The sequence below is a fragment of the Delphinapterus leucas genome, chromosome 14 (assembly GCF_059928025.1).
Source record: "Delphinapterus leucas isolate spDelLeu-1000000601 "Yukka" chromosome 14, BTC_Dleu_Yukka2, whole genome shotgun sequence".
Lineage (NCBI taxonomy): Eukaryota > Metazoa > Chordata > Mammalia > Artiodactyla > Monodontidae > Delphinapterus > Delphinapterus leucas.
The window spans coordinates 15,139,686-15,153,596 of NC_143142.1; the positions used below are offsets into that span (position 1 = coordinate 15,139,686).

Here is a 13,911-nt window from a genome sequence, read left to right on the forward strand (position 1 = left end):
AACAAGGGCCTGCTGCGCCTGGCTCTCTTGGGGTTTTTGACTGTTTTTGTTTTCTAATTTAAGAGAAGGGAAAAGTCAGGTATTTTTTTTGCAAACTCTCCCCGTCTTCCCACATTGGCTGCTAAGTGAAAGAGCTTGCGAAGCACCCCGTGGGCTGGCGCTCTGCAGCCCAGACAGAGCCATGGACTTCGGGCCACCCATCCGCCCAGGCTCCCAGCTCCCTCGCCAGCCACTGTGACTATGCTGTTTTCAGGCTGGAAACCCTTGTTTCCCTGGGACAGTGATGACCAGGGTCCAAGCCCAAAAGGCCAGGAGGCTGCAGTCCCCTGAAGCGACTCGCACCTTATCTGTAAAAACACAAGGGGTCTGGGCGAAGACCTGGCGAATCACTGCACTCCGAGTCACAGAGATGAGGAATCAACGTGAGCTCTGGTGTCATAAAACCCGGGTTTGATCCCAGGCTCCGTGACCTTGGGCAGGTCACGCAGCCCATCCCCATCTATGAGAGGGGGACAGTCCCTGCCTCACGAAGCAGAGGGGAGGGGACGGCACTAGACACGCCGTCGGGCCGTCCACTCCTGGCCTCAGTCTCCCCCTCTGTGGAAACAGAACTAGGCCATCTCTCTAATTTTTTAAGCTCTAAAGTTCTGTGGTTCAGACTCTTTAAAAACATAGGGTTTATATTTAAAATTTCTCAATTACCTGAATACGTCTGTCCCTGAAAATGTCGGATGATATAATGATAATAGTCTTAGGTGGGTGAGCTGTTTGGTTTTTTTCAAAATGCTCTCACAGCCATTCTGGAGGGCAGCAAAGCAACCGGGGAGTTGGGAGATGCACTCAAGCTTCATACAACTTTATACAACTTCTGAGCTTCGGGTTTCCTGGGTGTAAAATGAGGACACCCAGCTCAAAAGGGGTAACACAGGGGGTTGGCGAGGGGGTCGGGGGCACACATCCCTTTGTGAACCACACAGATCATGTTCACAAGTAAAGGGTGATTATTACTACCTGGGCCTCATTGAAAGCAGGCACACTTGACAAGGAGGTTTGCAAACCTCTAGTTAAAAAGGGAAAGATTGCATCGTCATTTTTCTATTTAGGGTCCTATTCAGAATTCCCAGCAGGTCTGGGAGGGTCATAGCACTGCCCAGCCTGGGTGACCCCGTTAGGCTGGGGGGCAGGGCTGGGGCCCGCTCAGCACCCTGTCTGCTCTCTGCCTTAGGAGTGGTATGAGGAACACGCCCGGAAGCAGGAGCAGCAGCAACGACAGCTCAGCGGCTGCGTGGTCCCCACCACCCCGCAGCCTCCAGGCAGCCGCCAGCGCTCCCAGACCATCACCTAAGCCCAGCCTGCAAAAGCCATCTCTTCTATGCAATAACACAATAGTATTATTTTACTACAATGTATCAGAATAATGTGTGTGTGTGTATATATATATATATATATATGTTATATATATATATATACACATACATTCATAAATATGCAAATATTTATATATAGGAAAAAGGAAAGACAGGCAGACAAGTTGAGGTTTGGTTTGTACCCACCTTGCCCTGTTAACCCCAGAAGTCAGTTTCATTTTGGGGGGATCACGCCACTAGGAGCTCTTCTTAACATGGAAATCTCCAGAAGGCCCCTTCACAAGAGCACTTGAATGGATTCTGCTGATCTCTGCAGGGCTTGCCTTCAGCGTGGGCCAGCGTCCCTAGGCCAGATCCATACCGTCTTCCTGATGCTGCTCTCAGAATCCCGCCCAGGCTGACAGCTAGCTTCCCCACTAACCTGCCCTGTGGCCCACATCCTGGGGTGTCTGTGTTCTGCTTTAGGGACAAAACCACTTAGGAAGGAAAGAACCCACATCCTTGGGTTGGTATGTCTCTAGATATAATAATGAAATTGGGCGTTCCCTTGGGGGACCAGTACCCAGCACCTACTGGGACGAGTGATCCAGGGCTGTGGTTATTCCGTATGGTCAGATCTCAGCCAGTGCCAGGAGGCGAGAGAGGCCGTATCCCAGCTCCATGAGCCTTCTCACCTACCCTTCTTTTGGTTTCAACCCTTGTTGCTGAAAATCCTCCTAAAATGGCCTTTGGAATCACAGCCCAGTAGGAGGAGGAAGACGGGCAAGAGGCCAGGCCGATGGCTACCGCCCCAGACCAGGTCCTGAAATGGGCTTTCTCCTTAAATCCCTTTTCCTTGGGATCGTCCTGTTTAAGCAAAAAGACATTTTGGTTAATTCAGGATTCTGCTAAAGACAACAGCAGATCCTTTCACGTGTGTGCATTTGCTGGAAACGGGAACAAAGAGCACGGAGGCTCACCTCAGGCTGTCCACGGCTGCCCTGCGGCTGAACCCGTGGTCTCCTTGGCCAGCTCCCCCCTCACCTTGAGCAGTCGCCCTCCGTGGACCTGACTGAGGTAGGGCTGGGGACGCGGCTCACCCCGAGGTTTCCACTCCCTGGAGTAGGTTCAGGTGGCCTGTCAGTTTCCTGAGTTCCCCAGGGACCTTGGGAGAGTTCTCTGAGATCAGGATGCAGTCGGGGCTTGAACCCATAGCAGGCTGTCGGCGTCGGCAGCTCCGGTGAGCGGTGGTGGCAGCGGCAGAAGCAGGGTCAGAGCAGAGGGAGCCTCGGCTCAGCTCTCCTGGGCGGTGAGCCTATCTCAGTGCAGGCAGCAGAGGTGGCAGAAGCAGGGATGAAAGGGGCAGGTGGGGGGAGGGGGCAGGGGAAGCGGCCTGCACTGGGCATCCTGCCCCAACCCCCGCTTTCCAGCTGCCTCCACTGCCTCCGTGACTTAGGGAGGCGGGTGGGCAAACTCTCCCTCGCCACATCCTCTTCCCAGCCGGGCAGGGCCTGATCCCGGGGTGTGGTGCCCCATCTCCACGGCCAAGTCTTCTCGACTGTGGCCTTGGACAGGCTGGTCCCATGGCCAGCACCACACGGCTCTGCCCCTCACTAGGGGAGAAGTGGTGGACGTTTCTGTTTTTAAAGCACAGCCTTTTAGGGAAACAGCGAATCACTGAGAACCACTGAGATTCCCCGAGGGAATCGGGAGACAGATGTCCTCTTTTATCTCTGGAGGGCCACGGGCCATCGCAGGCAGCTCGGCACCAACCCCCAGGCCAGAACCCCTTCCCCTCTCCGGAGAAGTAACTTTGTTTGCATATTTGGGTGCCTTTCAGCTTTTGTTTATTGAAACGGGCATTCTGGAAGCAGGAGTCAAGGGGCGGCTTTCAGAGGAGGGCGTGAGTCCCCCGACCTCAGCATGTGCCCCCGGGAGGCTGAAACCTGGGAGGGGCACCAGGGAAACTGAGCGCAGCCCCCCAGCCCCCCAGCCCCCAGGGTGAAGGCTGGCACCAGGAAGAGCGGGCTCTAGTCCAGGCCTCCCAACCCCATCCTGTGAAAGGCCCTGGTTTTAGCCAGGAACGGGATGAAAGCCAAGTGGCAACAGTGCTGATGCACCAGACTCCAGCCACTGGTGGGCACCCTCATTACTGAGGCTAAGGACAGCTGCCCCTTCGGGGTCACTGGGGGCCTCCTCAAGTTGACCCTCTGACTTGTACACAGGCCATCGAGCAGGGAGAGGGTGTCACCCAGGGCTGTGAGCTCTGGGGACCCAGGACATCCAGCTTGGATGCCCTCTCACCTCCCACGTCAGCTGACCACCACCAAGGTGAGATGCGCCGACTGGGTCTGGGTCACACCACCTGTCAGTGTCTGTGATGGCCCTGGGCCCCTGCCCCGCTTTCGGGGGGACACCATCTGGCCCCTCCTCCTTGCTTCCCTCCCCCAACCCAGCCTTACTCCACACCACATGACAATCATTTTGTACAGACAGAGGGGGCGACGCTGTAAGGTAAATTTTGTACAATGGGGATTTGTTACCTAGAAAACCCACCGCGTCTCCGGATTTCTGGCATATTAATAAAAGAGCCTCTGCTTTGTACACGCGGCTGCTGCCTCGTGACTTCCACCAGGCACCATTCGGTGGGAACAGGAAGAGGACCCATCCATGCCCATTCCTGACCCTACCTCAGCCCCACCCCTAGACGTGCCACCAAGTCCAGATCCGTCAGGCCCAAGCGCCTTCGGCCCTGGAACCGACCACTTGTCAGCCTGACCCAGGTTAAGAAGAACTAGTAACAGCCGGCTGTATGTTGTTTTCTGTTTACTTGAAATATTTAATAATTTTTTCATTGGAAAAAAAGACAACTGAGTCCCTTTACTGCCGGCATAAGGCATTGAGCAAACAGAAGAGCTGCTTATTAAAAAGGCGGGTCACTGGCTGACAGCAGGAAGGCGCCCGGGAGCGCTCATCACCCTCCCAGGAGCTCACAGGCAAAGCAGCCCCAGCCCAGGGCTCCCCCTGAGGTAGGCACAGGGCACAGTCCAACCGGCTCCTGTTTTGCATCTGGGGAAACCTCTGAAGCCAGCGGCCAGTTCTAGAGGCAGAGTCTAGAGCTGTGCTGTCCAAATGGCAGCCACTCATGGGCCAGTGCCACTGGCTGCTAGTTTGGAGTGATATATATTATCATTAAGTTCACCTTTTTCTTTTGGCTTTATTAACGTGGCGACTAGAAGATTCAAAATTAGGTACATGTCTCACATTCTATTTCTGTTGGACAGCGCAGCTCTAGAACTCAGCCCGCATCGGCCCGAGGCCCACAGCACACAAGCTGTTCTATCTGCCAGGTCCGAGTCACCCTGACTCCCTAAACCCGGGTTTGGCAGCCCTGAGAGAAGCAGCAGGAAGGCAACAGGGCGTGACTGTGGGGAGGGGCCTGGGCCTCCACAACTGTCTCCAGCCCTGAACTCTTTGGGGTCTTCCAGCCTGGAAGGCACCCAGGCATCCCCTTCGCCCCAGACCCCAACTTTCAAGAGGCTCTGGAGATAACGCAAGGAAGACTACCTGCTGCCTGGAACTCTGTCCACAGGGAAGCCCAGCCTCCGCAGCCCCAGAAACAAGGTTTAGCTGACCTAACTGCACACGGCAGCGACTGGGAAGCTTCAGCAGAGAGCACAGCCCCACGAGCGCACACCCCGTTCATGGTCTCGGCCTTGGCCACGCTCAGGCGAGCGGGTTCGAACGAAGAAACTTCATCCTCCATCTCACCGCCTGCAGCGACACCTCCCGACCACCAGGCGGACTCCGACACAGCTTCACTCACACAGTTTTCAAGTGAATCACTCCGAATTCAGTGAGCAGGGCCACCAGGAGGAAGGTCAAGTACAAGAGAAGCAGGCAGCAGCCGTAAACTCTGTTCAGCTGGAAGCACTGCAGTGGGACCGAGACCAGGGAACAGACGAGGCTGAGGCCTAGGGTGCCAGCCAAGACCCACACCAACAGTCCATCAGGCTCCAGCTGCGGGGAACACGGGGAGAGAGGCTGGGTCACTGCAGCTGACAGTCAAACTGAGGTTTGAGGGCCCCTCGCTAGGGGCCAGGGAGGGACTTTTGGCCTGCCCAGTGGGATGGCACCCCACACCTTGAAGTTCAATGTTTTTAAGCCACCTGGTATGTGGTAATTTGTTATGGCAGCCCCAGGAAACTAATTCATATAGGTTATATATATATATGTATATATGTATGTATATATAAAAATATGCATATATATGTATACATATATATATTACATGCAGTAATTGAAAAATTCTCCAGCAACACAGAAGAATAAAAGGAAATGAAACTGTCCTCTTCCTACTTCTCTCCCTTTCAGATTTAGTTAGCACCTATCTAACATATATGGAAGACTTAACCCTAGGTGCTATGCTAGGTATATTACACCCACCTTAGCTACCAGTCCGCAGTGAGGAAACCAGTACACCCGACCCTTGAACAGCACTGGTTTGAACTGCATGGGTCAGCTTATATGCGGACTTTTTTCAACAACTATAGTACTTGTATTTTCATTTCACGATCTTTAAATTAAGCGTGGTGGCGGGGGGGGGGAAGTTCGTGTTGAATTAGAGATCACAGTATGTGGAATCGAAAGAGCTAGGGTTTGAGTCGTGACTCTATGCAAGCTCTTCCGGCATCCTGTCCCCCATCAGTCATTTATCAATTCCTTTGCTTTTGAGGCAGAGATAGCAGTACTCAGATTTGCGACTGTGTCAGGGACTCAGCACCTCTAATTCCCATGTCGTTCAAGGGTCAGCTGTAGTACGTGACAGAGCCCAAGTCCGAAGTCCAAGCTCATACCCTACCCTGTCTCCCCATACAATGATACGTGTACCCACAGATGTGTGGGTACACGTGTGCACATACAGGCCTGTCCATCCATTCTGAAACCACAAATGGGACTATACAATAGGTACGTGTGTTTAAGAGCAACCTGTTTTTCAGCCAACAACACGCCACGGACATCCTATGATGACCTCTCATGATGCCCTGTGTCTTATGCAATTAAAAGCAGGATCACAAAGGCAGTGGAATGCAGACAGACAGACACACCCCCACACACACATTCCACAAGGAGCCAGAGAAAAGAAGCAGGGCCCTCAGGGGGCCAACCCCTAAAGCCTCATTATCAGGAGCCGCCTGAAAATCGAGAATGAAAGGAACCTATTAAACCCCTGAAGAGTATAAACAAAATTTGCAGACAGAGGGTGTTTACCCCTTAGAAAAGCAAACTTTTCAAGCGGAAGTAGCTATTTGCTTATGGGCGTGGCCACTGTGAAAGGCCGCCCTGCTGCCAGTTCATTACAAGTCAGCCGCAAGAATCTGTTCAACAGCTAGCTGCGTCTTGGAGAAAGAGGTGGGTGACTTCGTTCCCATTATCGACGCCACCATTCAGCTGCACTTTCCAAGTGCTTCCACGCGATTAGCCTTAAAACCATCCCCTGGGCCACATCCCCTCCCCGTCTCCATTCTTCTCTGGTTTGGCCTCTGAATCCAAGTCCTTGGGAATGCAAAGCTGGGGCCCGAATCTAGGTTGACTCTGCCTTGCACGGGGTGCTGCTGGCCCTGCGCACCATTTCCAAAGAGAAAAGTTCACTTAGGAATCTCGATTTCTTCTCTAGAAAAGCTGGATTATCTGGCCACAGGAGGCCCACCTGAGTCACCCACAAGATTTGGTTACCTGCCCTGAAGTAGTGTTTTGAGTTTTCAACCTTGTTGGAAACCTGTTTCCAAGTGTCCTAACCTTAATCGGTCCCCAGGGAGCACGTTTAAAGTGCAGGTTTCCAGCCCCCAGCCCCTGGAATGCCTGGGTCAGGAGGTCTCATGCGCTCCCAGGAAATTCCTGGGTGCCCTTGAACCCACAGAAACTCTGCTGCTCAGTGCATTTCAGAACTTCTCCAAATCTATAGAGTTCCCCCCTTTCTGGGCTGTTGCCAACATTCTCTCTCACCCCAGGCAGTGGTGGGATAAGGTGTTCAGCTCAGCCTGGCCCGTACCTCATGTCTGCTTATCCAGGAAGCTGGTGGTGGTGGTGGTGGTGGTGGTGGTGGTGGTGGGGGCATCAACCCCATTTCACAGGTGAGGAAACTGAGGCTCAAAGATCCTCAGAGTCCTGATTCATTCAAAGTCACATAGCAAGAGACTTCAGTGATGAGACCAAGACCCCAATCCTGGGCCTTCCCGCCCCTTTCCCTCAAAGCTACATCTTAATTACTCTGTGACCTTGCAAGGAATACCTTTTTTAACCCCATATGCAAAATGTTTTTAAGATATTCTACACATCAGACATGTCGCAAATGTAGACCAGTCCTCTCCCCAGTAAGTGTCATCTACTGAGATGTGAATGGTCTCCGGTCCAGAGAAGGGAGGGGGAAGAGGAGGACCGGGAGGAGGGGGAGGAGGAGTGAGGGGGGAGGGGGGAGAAGGGGGAAAAGGGAGGGGATGAGGAGGGAGGAGGGAGGAAGGAGGGGAGGAGGGGGAAAAGGGAGGGGAGGAGGGAGAAGGTGGGGGAGGAGGGGAGGAGGGAGGGGGAGGAGGAAGGAGGGGGAGGAGGGAGAGGGAGGAGGGGGAAGGAGGGGGAAAAGGGAGGGGAGGAGGAGGGAGAGGGAGGGAGGGGAGAGGAGGGGGAGGAGGGGGAGGAGGAGGGGGAAAAGGGAGGGGGAGGAGAGGGGAGGAGGAGAAGAGAGCTTTATGAGGAGGTCCCTGCAGAAGCATCTGGCCACTCACCTCCACTGCCACGTGGCCCCTGGAGATCTGGAGCAGGCAGCCCAGCCCCACGCCCACCAGGATATCTGCAGCCCAGCTCAGGAAGTTTGCCAGAACATAACACCCCATAACCCCGACCACACAGCCCACTGGCTTTCTTTCTGATCTCTGGCTGTGCTCCCCCCTCTCCCCAAAAGCCACCCTATCTGAGGAGACCTTATCCAGTTTTAGCACCTCTAAGAGAGTCTCCAGTGCACATTTTGCCTCAGTCTGTAAGGATCGCAGGAGGTGAGAGAAACGCTTGGTACCTGGTAAGATGGAGAAATGGGATGCGAGGTGAAGTGACAACCCATGGTCCACTGGGGAGACTGGTGACAGAGCATGTCTAGGGGCCACCTCTAGGGGTTGTTCAGGGGACACTCCTCCAGCCAGGGCTCCGTCCTTCCCACCCCAACCTGGCTTTAGGGCTGTGGTCAGGAGAAGCCACAGCCCTAAAGCCAGGAGCGGGTCACAGTGAGCACTGGGAGTGACAGACAGCAGGAAGCATGCTGCACACAGGTCACACAGCTGGCGTGCACTGAAACCGGCACCCAAGACTGTCATCCAAGACTGTCGAGATTCAAAGCCCTGTCTTTTTCACAGCCCCAGGCAGCCTGACCCTGCCTTTTCTATATAGACCAAGGGGTGGCAAATTAAAGCCTGCAGGACAGTCCGGCCCAAGGCCTGCTTTTATTAATGAAGTTATATTGGGACCCAGTCACACCCATTTGTTTATGCATTGCCCACGGCTGTTTTCACATTACAACAGCAGAGCTGAGGAGCTGCAAAAGAGATCCTATGGTCCACAAAATCTAACATATGTACTCTCTGGCCCTCTAAGAAAAAGCTTGCCAACCCTGACATCTACAGACCATGACATCTGTAAGCAAGAGGGAGGGGTCTTCCACAGGCTTAGTGTGTGGGCGCCTACTAATAATACCTCTGCCCTAACAAGATGAATGTCCGCCATCACTGCTGTTTGCCAGGTGCAAAGCACTTCTGTCACCTCGTTCAATCCTTGTAACAACCTATGAGACCAGTCCTCTCAATATCCCCCTTTTCACAGATGAAAAGCTGAGGCTCAAGCAGCCGCATCACCTGCCCCAGGTGTTCCAGTGAAAGCCAATCCGGGGGGGGCACGGAGCGCACCCTCGGCCCCCAGCACTGAGGGAAGGGCAGTCCCGGAAAGGATACTGAAGGTGAGGCCACCAAAACAGGCCGAGAATGCCATCCGCGGGTAGCCCTGGCGGGCCAGCGTGAGATCTGAGAAGACATCTGTGTGGAAACACGAGAAGGCCTTGAGCTGTGCAGGGCTTCCCCTAGCCCTCCTTGTTCATTCACTCCTTCATTCTACCCACAGTCATTCAGCCAACAAACACTGATGAAGGTCTGCCTGGCTCTGGCACTAGCTGGCTGGGTGCTATGGGAGGCCACATCATCCCGTAAGACACAATTCCCTCCTTAATTCCTTCTACCTGCCTCTTTTCCACCAGGGGCAACTCTGAGGGTGTGACATGCCACCACCAATCTTTCACCCATGTCCCGTCTGCTGCTAGCACACACAGTACCTCGGGGCAAATTAGGAAAAGGGGCCCAAAAAGGTGAGTGGAAGGAGAGCTAGACTTTGGGCCCCCTGATCCCTTGTCAGGATGCTCTTGGGCAGTGTACAACCTGACCAGCCCTACTTGGCAGCTCTAGCTAGAGAAGGATATCTGTATGTATGAGTGAATGCCTACCCATGTCGCATACCCACGGACACATTCCACCTAGTTGGCTGCAATGAGCTCCATGTCCTGCCTGAAGTCTGGGGAGCCACTGAGTGTCCATGCATCAGAGAGTGGGGAAGAGGCTGGGGGCTTCTACAGAGCCTCCCGGCTCAGGTACGTTCTGGGCCATCCCACCCAGATGCCCAAAGATGGTCACTCCAAAATGAGGGGCACTGACCACCTGCTGAGGGCAGATGCACTGGACGCCCCTACCCACATGCAATTCTGTCTGGAGGAGCAAAAGGCAGTGAGGTGGCTGTGCTCATTCTAGAAGCCCACCCGGCCCCAAGTCACCTCCAATGCTGTTCCCCCAGGCCAGCAGCGTGAGCCCGAGGACAGTGTTGCTCAGCCGGAAGACCACACCCAGGGACCGTAAGATGTTCACCACCTCCGTGGCAGCTGCGTTGATCCACAGGGCGCTGGTCAGGAAGCCCAGGAAAGCAAAGAGCTGGGGGAGGGAACAGGGACACAGCCTTAGTTCCTCAGCTATAAAATGGGACAATAACAGTACCTACTCTGTGAGGTTGTCATGAGCATAAAATGAGTTAGTAGATGCAAAGCAGTTAGAGCCTGGCATATATTAAGTGCTCAATAAAATGCTATATCAATATTACCATTTTGTCAAAAAGGAGTTCATCGTAGCTTTCATCAGATTTCTAGTCTATGGACCAAATGCCACCTCATCACCAGCAAAAGAAACTCCATACCCATGATCAGTCACTTCCCAGCCCACCCAGCCTTCCTCCCAGCCCCTGGCAATCACTCCCGTATTTTCTGTCTCTCTGGATTCGCTTATTCCAGACATGTCATAGAAATGGCCTCACACGATACGTGGTCCTTTGTGACTGGCCTCTTTCACTCAGCATCATGTTTTCAAGGTGCATCCACCTTGGGACATGTGTCAGTACTTCAAAGACTAGTAAGAAACACTGCCTAAGACCATTTCTCTAAATAATCAATTGGCTGAAAATTCAACTTCCTTTGGGCTGGTACATCCATTCAGAGTTTCTGAAAATAGAAACTAGAATTTTTAAAAGCAATAATTAGAAAAAAAAAAAAAAAAAGAAAAAAATTAAGTAAACTTTTGAGGAAAAGGTCTCTGGACAAACTACCTAAAATTTTTTTAACATCCTGCAGAGGTGAGAGAATGGGGAAAAAACACCCCCAAAGACCAAACAACTCCATCACTGGAATGTGATTGTTAGGAACCCAGGTGCTTCCTAGTTAGGATGGTGGAAAAGAGTCTGGTAGGTCTTTAAAAAGGTAAACATACAGTTCACATTTGACCCAGCAGTTCTACTTACTCCCAGGAATACACCCAAGAGAAATGAAAGAATTATTTCTACAGAAAAAAATTTAAAGCAATGGTCATGGCAGCATTATTCATAATATCTAAAAAGTGGGAAAAAAACCCAGGGTCCATTAATGGATGAATCGATAAACAAAATATGCTATATCTGTATAATCGAATAGTATTCAACCATGAAAAGGAATGAAGTACTGATACATGCTACAACATGGATAAACCTTGAAAACATTTTGCTAAGGGAAAGAGGGCAGTCATAAAAGACCACATATTGTATGATTCCATGTATGTGAAATATATAGAACAGGAAAATCTAGAGAGGCAGACAGCAGACTCGTGGTGGCCAGGGGATGGTGGGGAGGATGGGGAGTGACTGCTACTGGGAACAGGGTTTCTTTTTGGGATGATGAAAATGCTCTCAAATTGTGGTGATGGTTGCATAACTCTGTGAATATAATGAACACCATTAAACTGTATACCTCAAACGGGTGACTTGTATGGGGTATGAATTACAGCGCAATAAAATAAAGCTGTTACCAAACGAAGTGGACCCTGAACAGGCACAAAACTCCTTAAAAGTGGCTTTAAAGACCTGTCATGGTGGAAAGTGATTAGCGGCCAAATTGTCCCAGAACATCTGCCCAGGAGACCTCAGTGTCCCCTCTCCCGGCTTGGAGAGTCTAGGTTTCTTACCCAGCGAAGCCTTGGGGGCTCACTGTTGGATGTGGCAAAAAAGGTCACTGCAGCCAAAGCTGTGCCTGCGATCACCACCACGGCCCAGACGGGAAAGAGGCCACCTATCTCATAGACGCCATCTGCAGAGGGACGAGAAAGGGAGCTGGCACTCTCCGTGGCTTCAACTTGGCGCCTCCTCCTGGAAGCCCCCTAAGAATGACTGAGATGCTGTGGAGGGGAGACCCATGGATAAAACCCACGGATAAAATTCGATTGTTTGGATGTAGGGTAGATACCTCCTATGTGCCCAGCCCTGTCCTAGACACCTCAGGGAGACAGAGAAATTAAAGACACAGCCCCTGCCCGCAAGCTACTCACATTGGAAAGAAAAGACAGACACATGAAAAACACTCTCCAGCCTTTTGTTGTGGAGCTAGGATGGGAATGGCTAAGACTACTCACCACCACTATCCTTTCCCGTGCCCATGGCAGACATCACTAATCAACCATGATGCTTTGGTCCAACTGAGCTTCAAGACAGCACCCTCCAGCCAGGCATTACCAATGGATGGGCATCGCTCCATGAGATGAACTGTACAGTCAAATACAACCTTAGCCACTGATCCTGGCTCTCTTGAGAAGTCTACTCCACAAACCAATCCATTATAAAGTTACGAAGGTTCCAGAGGCTTCATATAAAAACACCGAAGGGAGGAAACCCTGCAGGCAGGCAGAACACTCTAGAATTCTCCACATACCATCCTTTCACCACTAGTCTCAAAGGCAATGGATGGTTCAACTGCCCAGGCACATGTAACAAGACTTTCCTTTTGTTTCCATAGTCTAGCTCATGGGCTCGCAAACATCAGTGGGCATAAGGATTACACGGGGGGGCTGAATATATAAAATTGTGTGCACAATACACTGTGGTAGATTTTCAGGGGGTAATTTTGACGGATGTGACTTTTACTTATAGAGCTGGCTTTGGAACCTGACGCCTGGGTGAGAGGTCCTTTCTCTGTATTTCCCAGTCCTGTGTTAGAGGAATTTCAGCAGGTGGCTGGGGAATGGGGTAGTCAGGAAGGACTTCTTGGCATGCTGAGGATGTGAGCTGAGTCATAAGCAGAGAGGGGCACAAGGGTTCTACAGGAAGAGGGAAGAGATGGGTGGGAAGGAATTGAGCAAGTTCGCGTCGTCAATAGCAGAAAAAGGCCTGGAGAAGGTGGTTGGCTCAGGGTCTCAGAGGCTTGAATGATAGTTGGAGGACATGGGCTTTTTCCAAGAAGCACGCAGGAGCCATGGAGGTCTTAGAGTGGAGGAGTGACCACAACATGTGAAAAGTGGCACTTTAGAAAGATGGCTCTGGGGGTGGCCTAGAGAGAGAGGATGGAGGTTGGCAGTGAGATTGGGAGGCTTGGCTGGTGGACACGCCCCCCACCCCCCACCCCCGCCCCAGGCAGGGCTCTCTATCTCTACCCTCGATTCTCCGCCTTAACTTTAATCAATGAAAATAACCCGCTCCTGATTAATTCTATCAAATGCTTATTAACTGGAAGCATTTTTGCCGGATTTATTATCTCCAGCGACATTCAGTTCCCCTAATAACCATATGGTTCTACCTAAAGTTAACTGCCCTGACAGTGACTGTCCTAGGCTTTAACTTCAGCACGTGAAGTTAATCTTACTACACAAAACTTAAAATTTAATTACCCCTCAAGCACCTTCAAATTCTCCAAACTTGTAGGGTATTTTCCCACTATCATACACCGCCTACCACCCTGGTTAAATCTATCAACAAGCCAAAAATCAGCATCTCCTCTCCTAGACTTAATCTGACTAGAGAGAGTTTTACCAAAAACCACTTCCCTTAGTCAATTAAAATTCTCTACACTAGATTCAGACCAAAAAGGTCTAATCAAACTATATTTCCTATCATTCTCATTACCCTTACTCTAAGCATAATTTTATTTAATTACCACGAGCAAACTCCATAATAACCACAATACCGATAAGCAGTA

The 13,911-nt window shown here is 51.6% G+C and overlaps 2 protein-coding genes across 5 annotated transcripts in view; one reads left to right on the forward strand and one right to left on the reverse strand.

The window, feature by feature from the left end:
* Window positions 1–3,950, forward strand: part of TPCN1 (two pore segment channel 1) — a 65,377-nt gene extending 61,427 nt beyond the window's left edge. For all 4 annotated transcript variants that reach the window (XM_022550752.2, XM_022550753.3, XM_022550754.2 and 1 more), the window contains one exon: window positions 1,226–3,950. In XM_022550752.2, the coding sequence (XP_022406460.2) occupies window positions 1,226–1,345 (120 nt within the window). In that variant the 3' untranslated portion in view covers window positions 1,346–3,950. The remainder of the gene's footprint in view (window positions 1–1,225) is intronic.
* A 207-nt stretch (window positions 3,951–4,157) lies between these two features.
* The window catches only part of SLC8B1 (solute carrier family 8 member B1), a 42,319-nt gene continuing 32,565 nt past the window's right edge, over window positions 4,158–13,911 (reverse strand). Inside the window, exons 13-17 of the mRNA XM_089895382.1 lie at window positions 11,912–12,033; window positions 10,207–10,360; window positions 9,341–9,421; window positions 8,129–8,193; window positions 4,158–5,366 (exon numbers count right to left, since the gene is read on the reverse strand). Coding sequence (XP_089751508.1) covers window positions 5,169–5,366; window positions 8,129–8,193; window positions 9,341–9,421; window positions 10,207–10,360; window positions 11,912–12,033 — 620 coding nt within the window. The 3' untranslated portion in view covers window positions 4,158–5,168. The remainder of the gene's footprint in view (window positions 5,367–8,128; window positions 8,194–9,340; window positions 9,422–10,206; window positions 10,361–11,911; window positions 12,034–13,911) is intronic.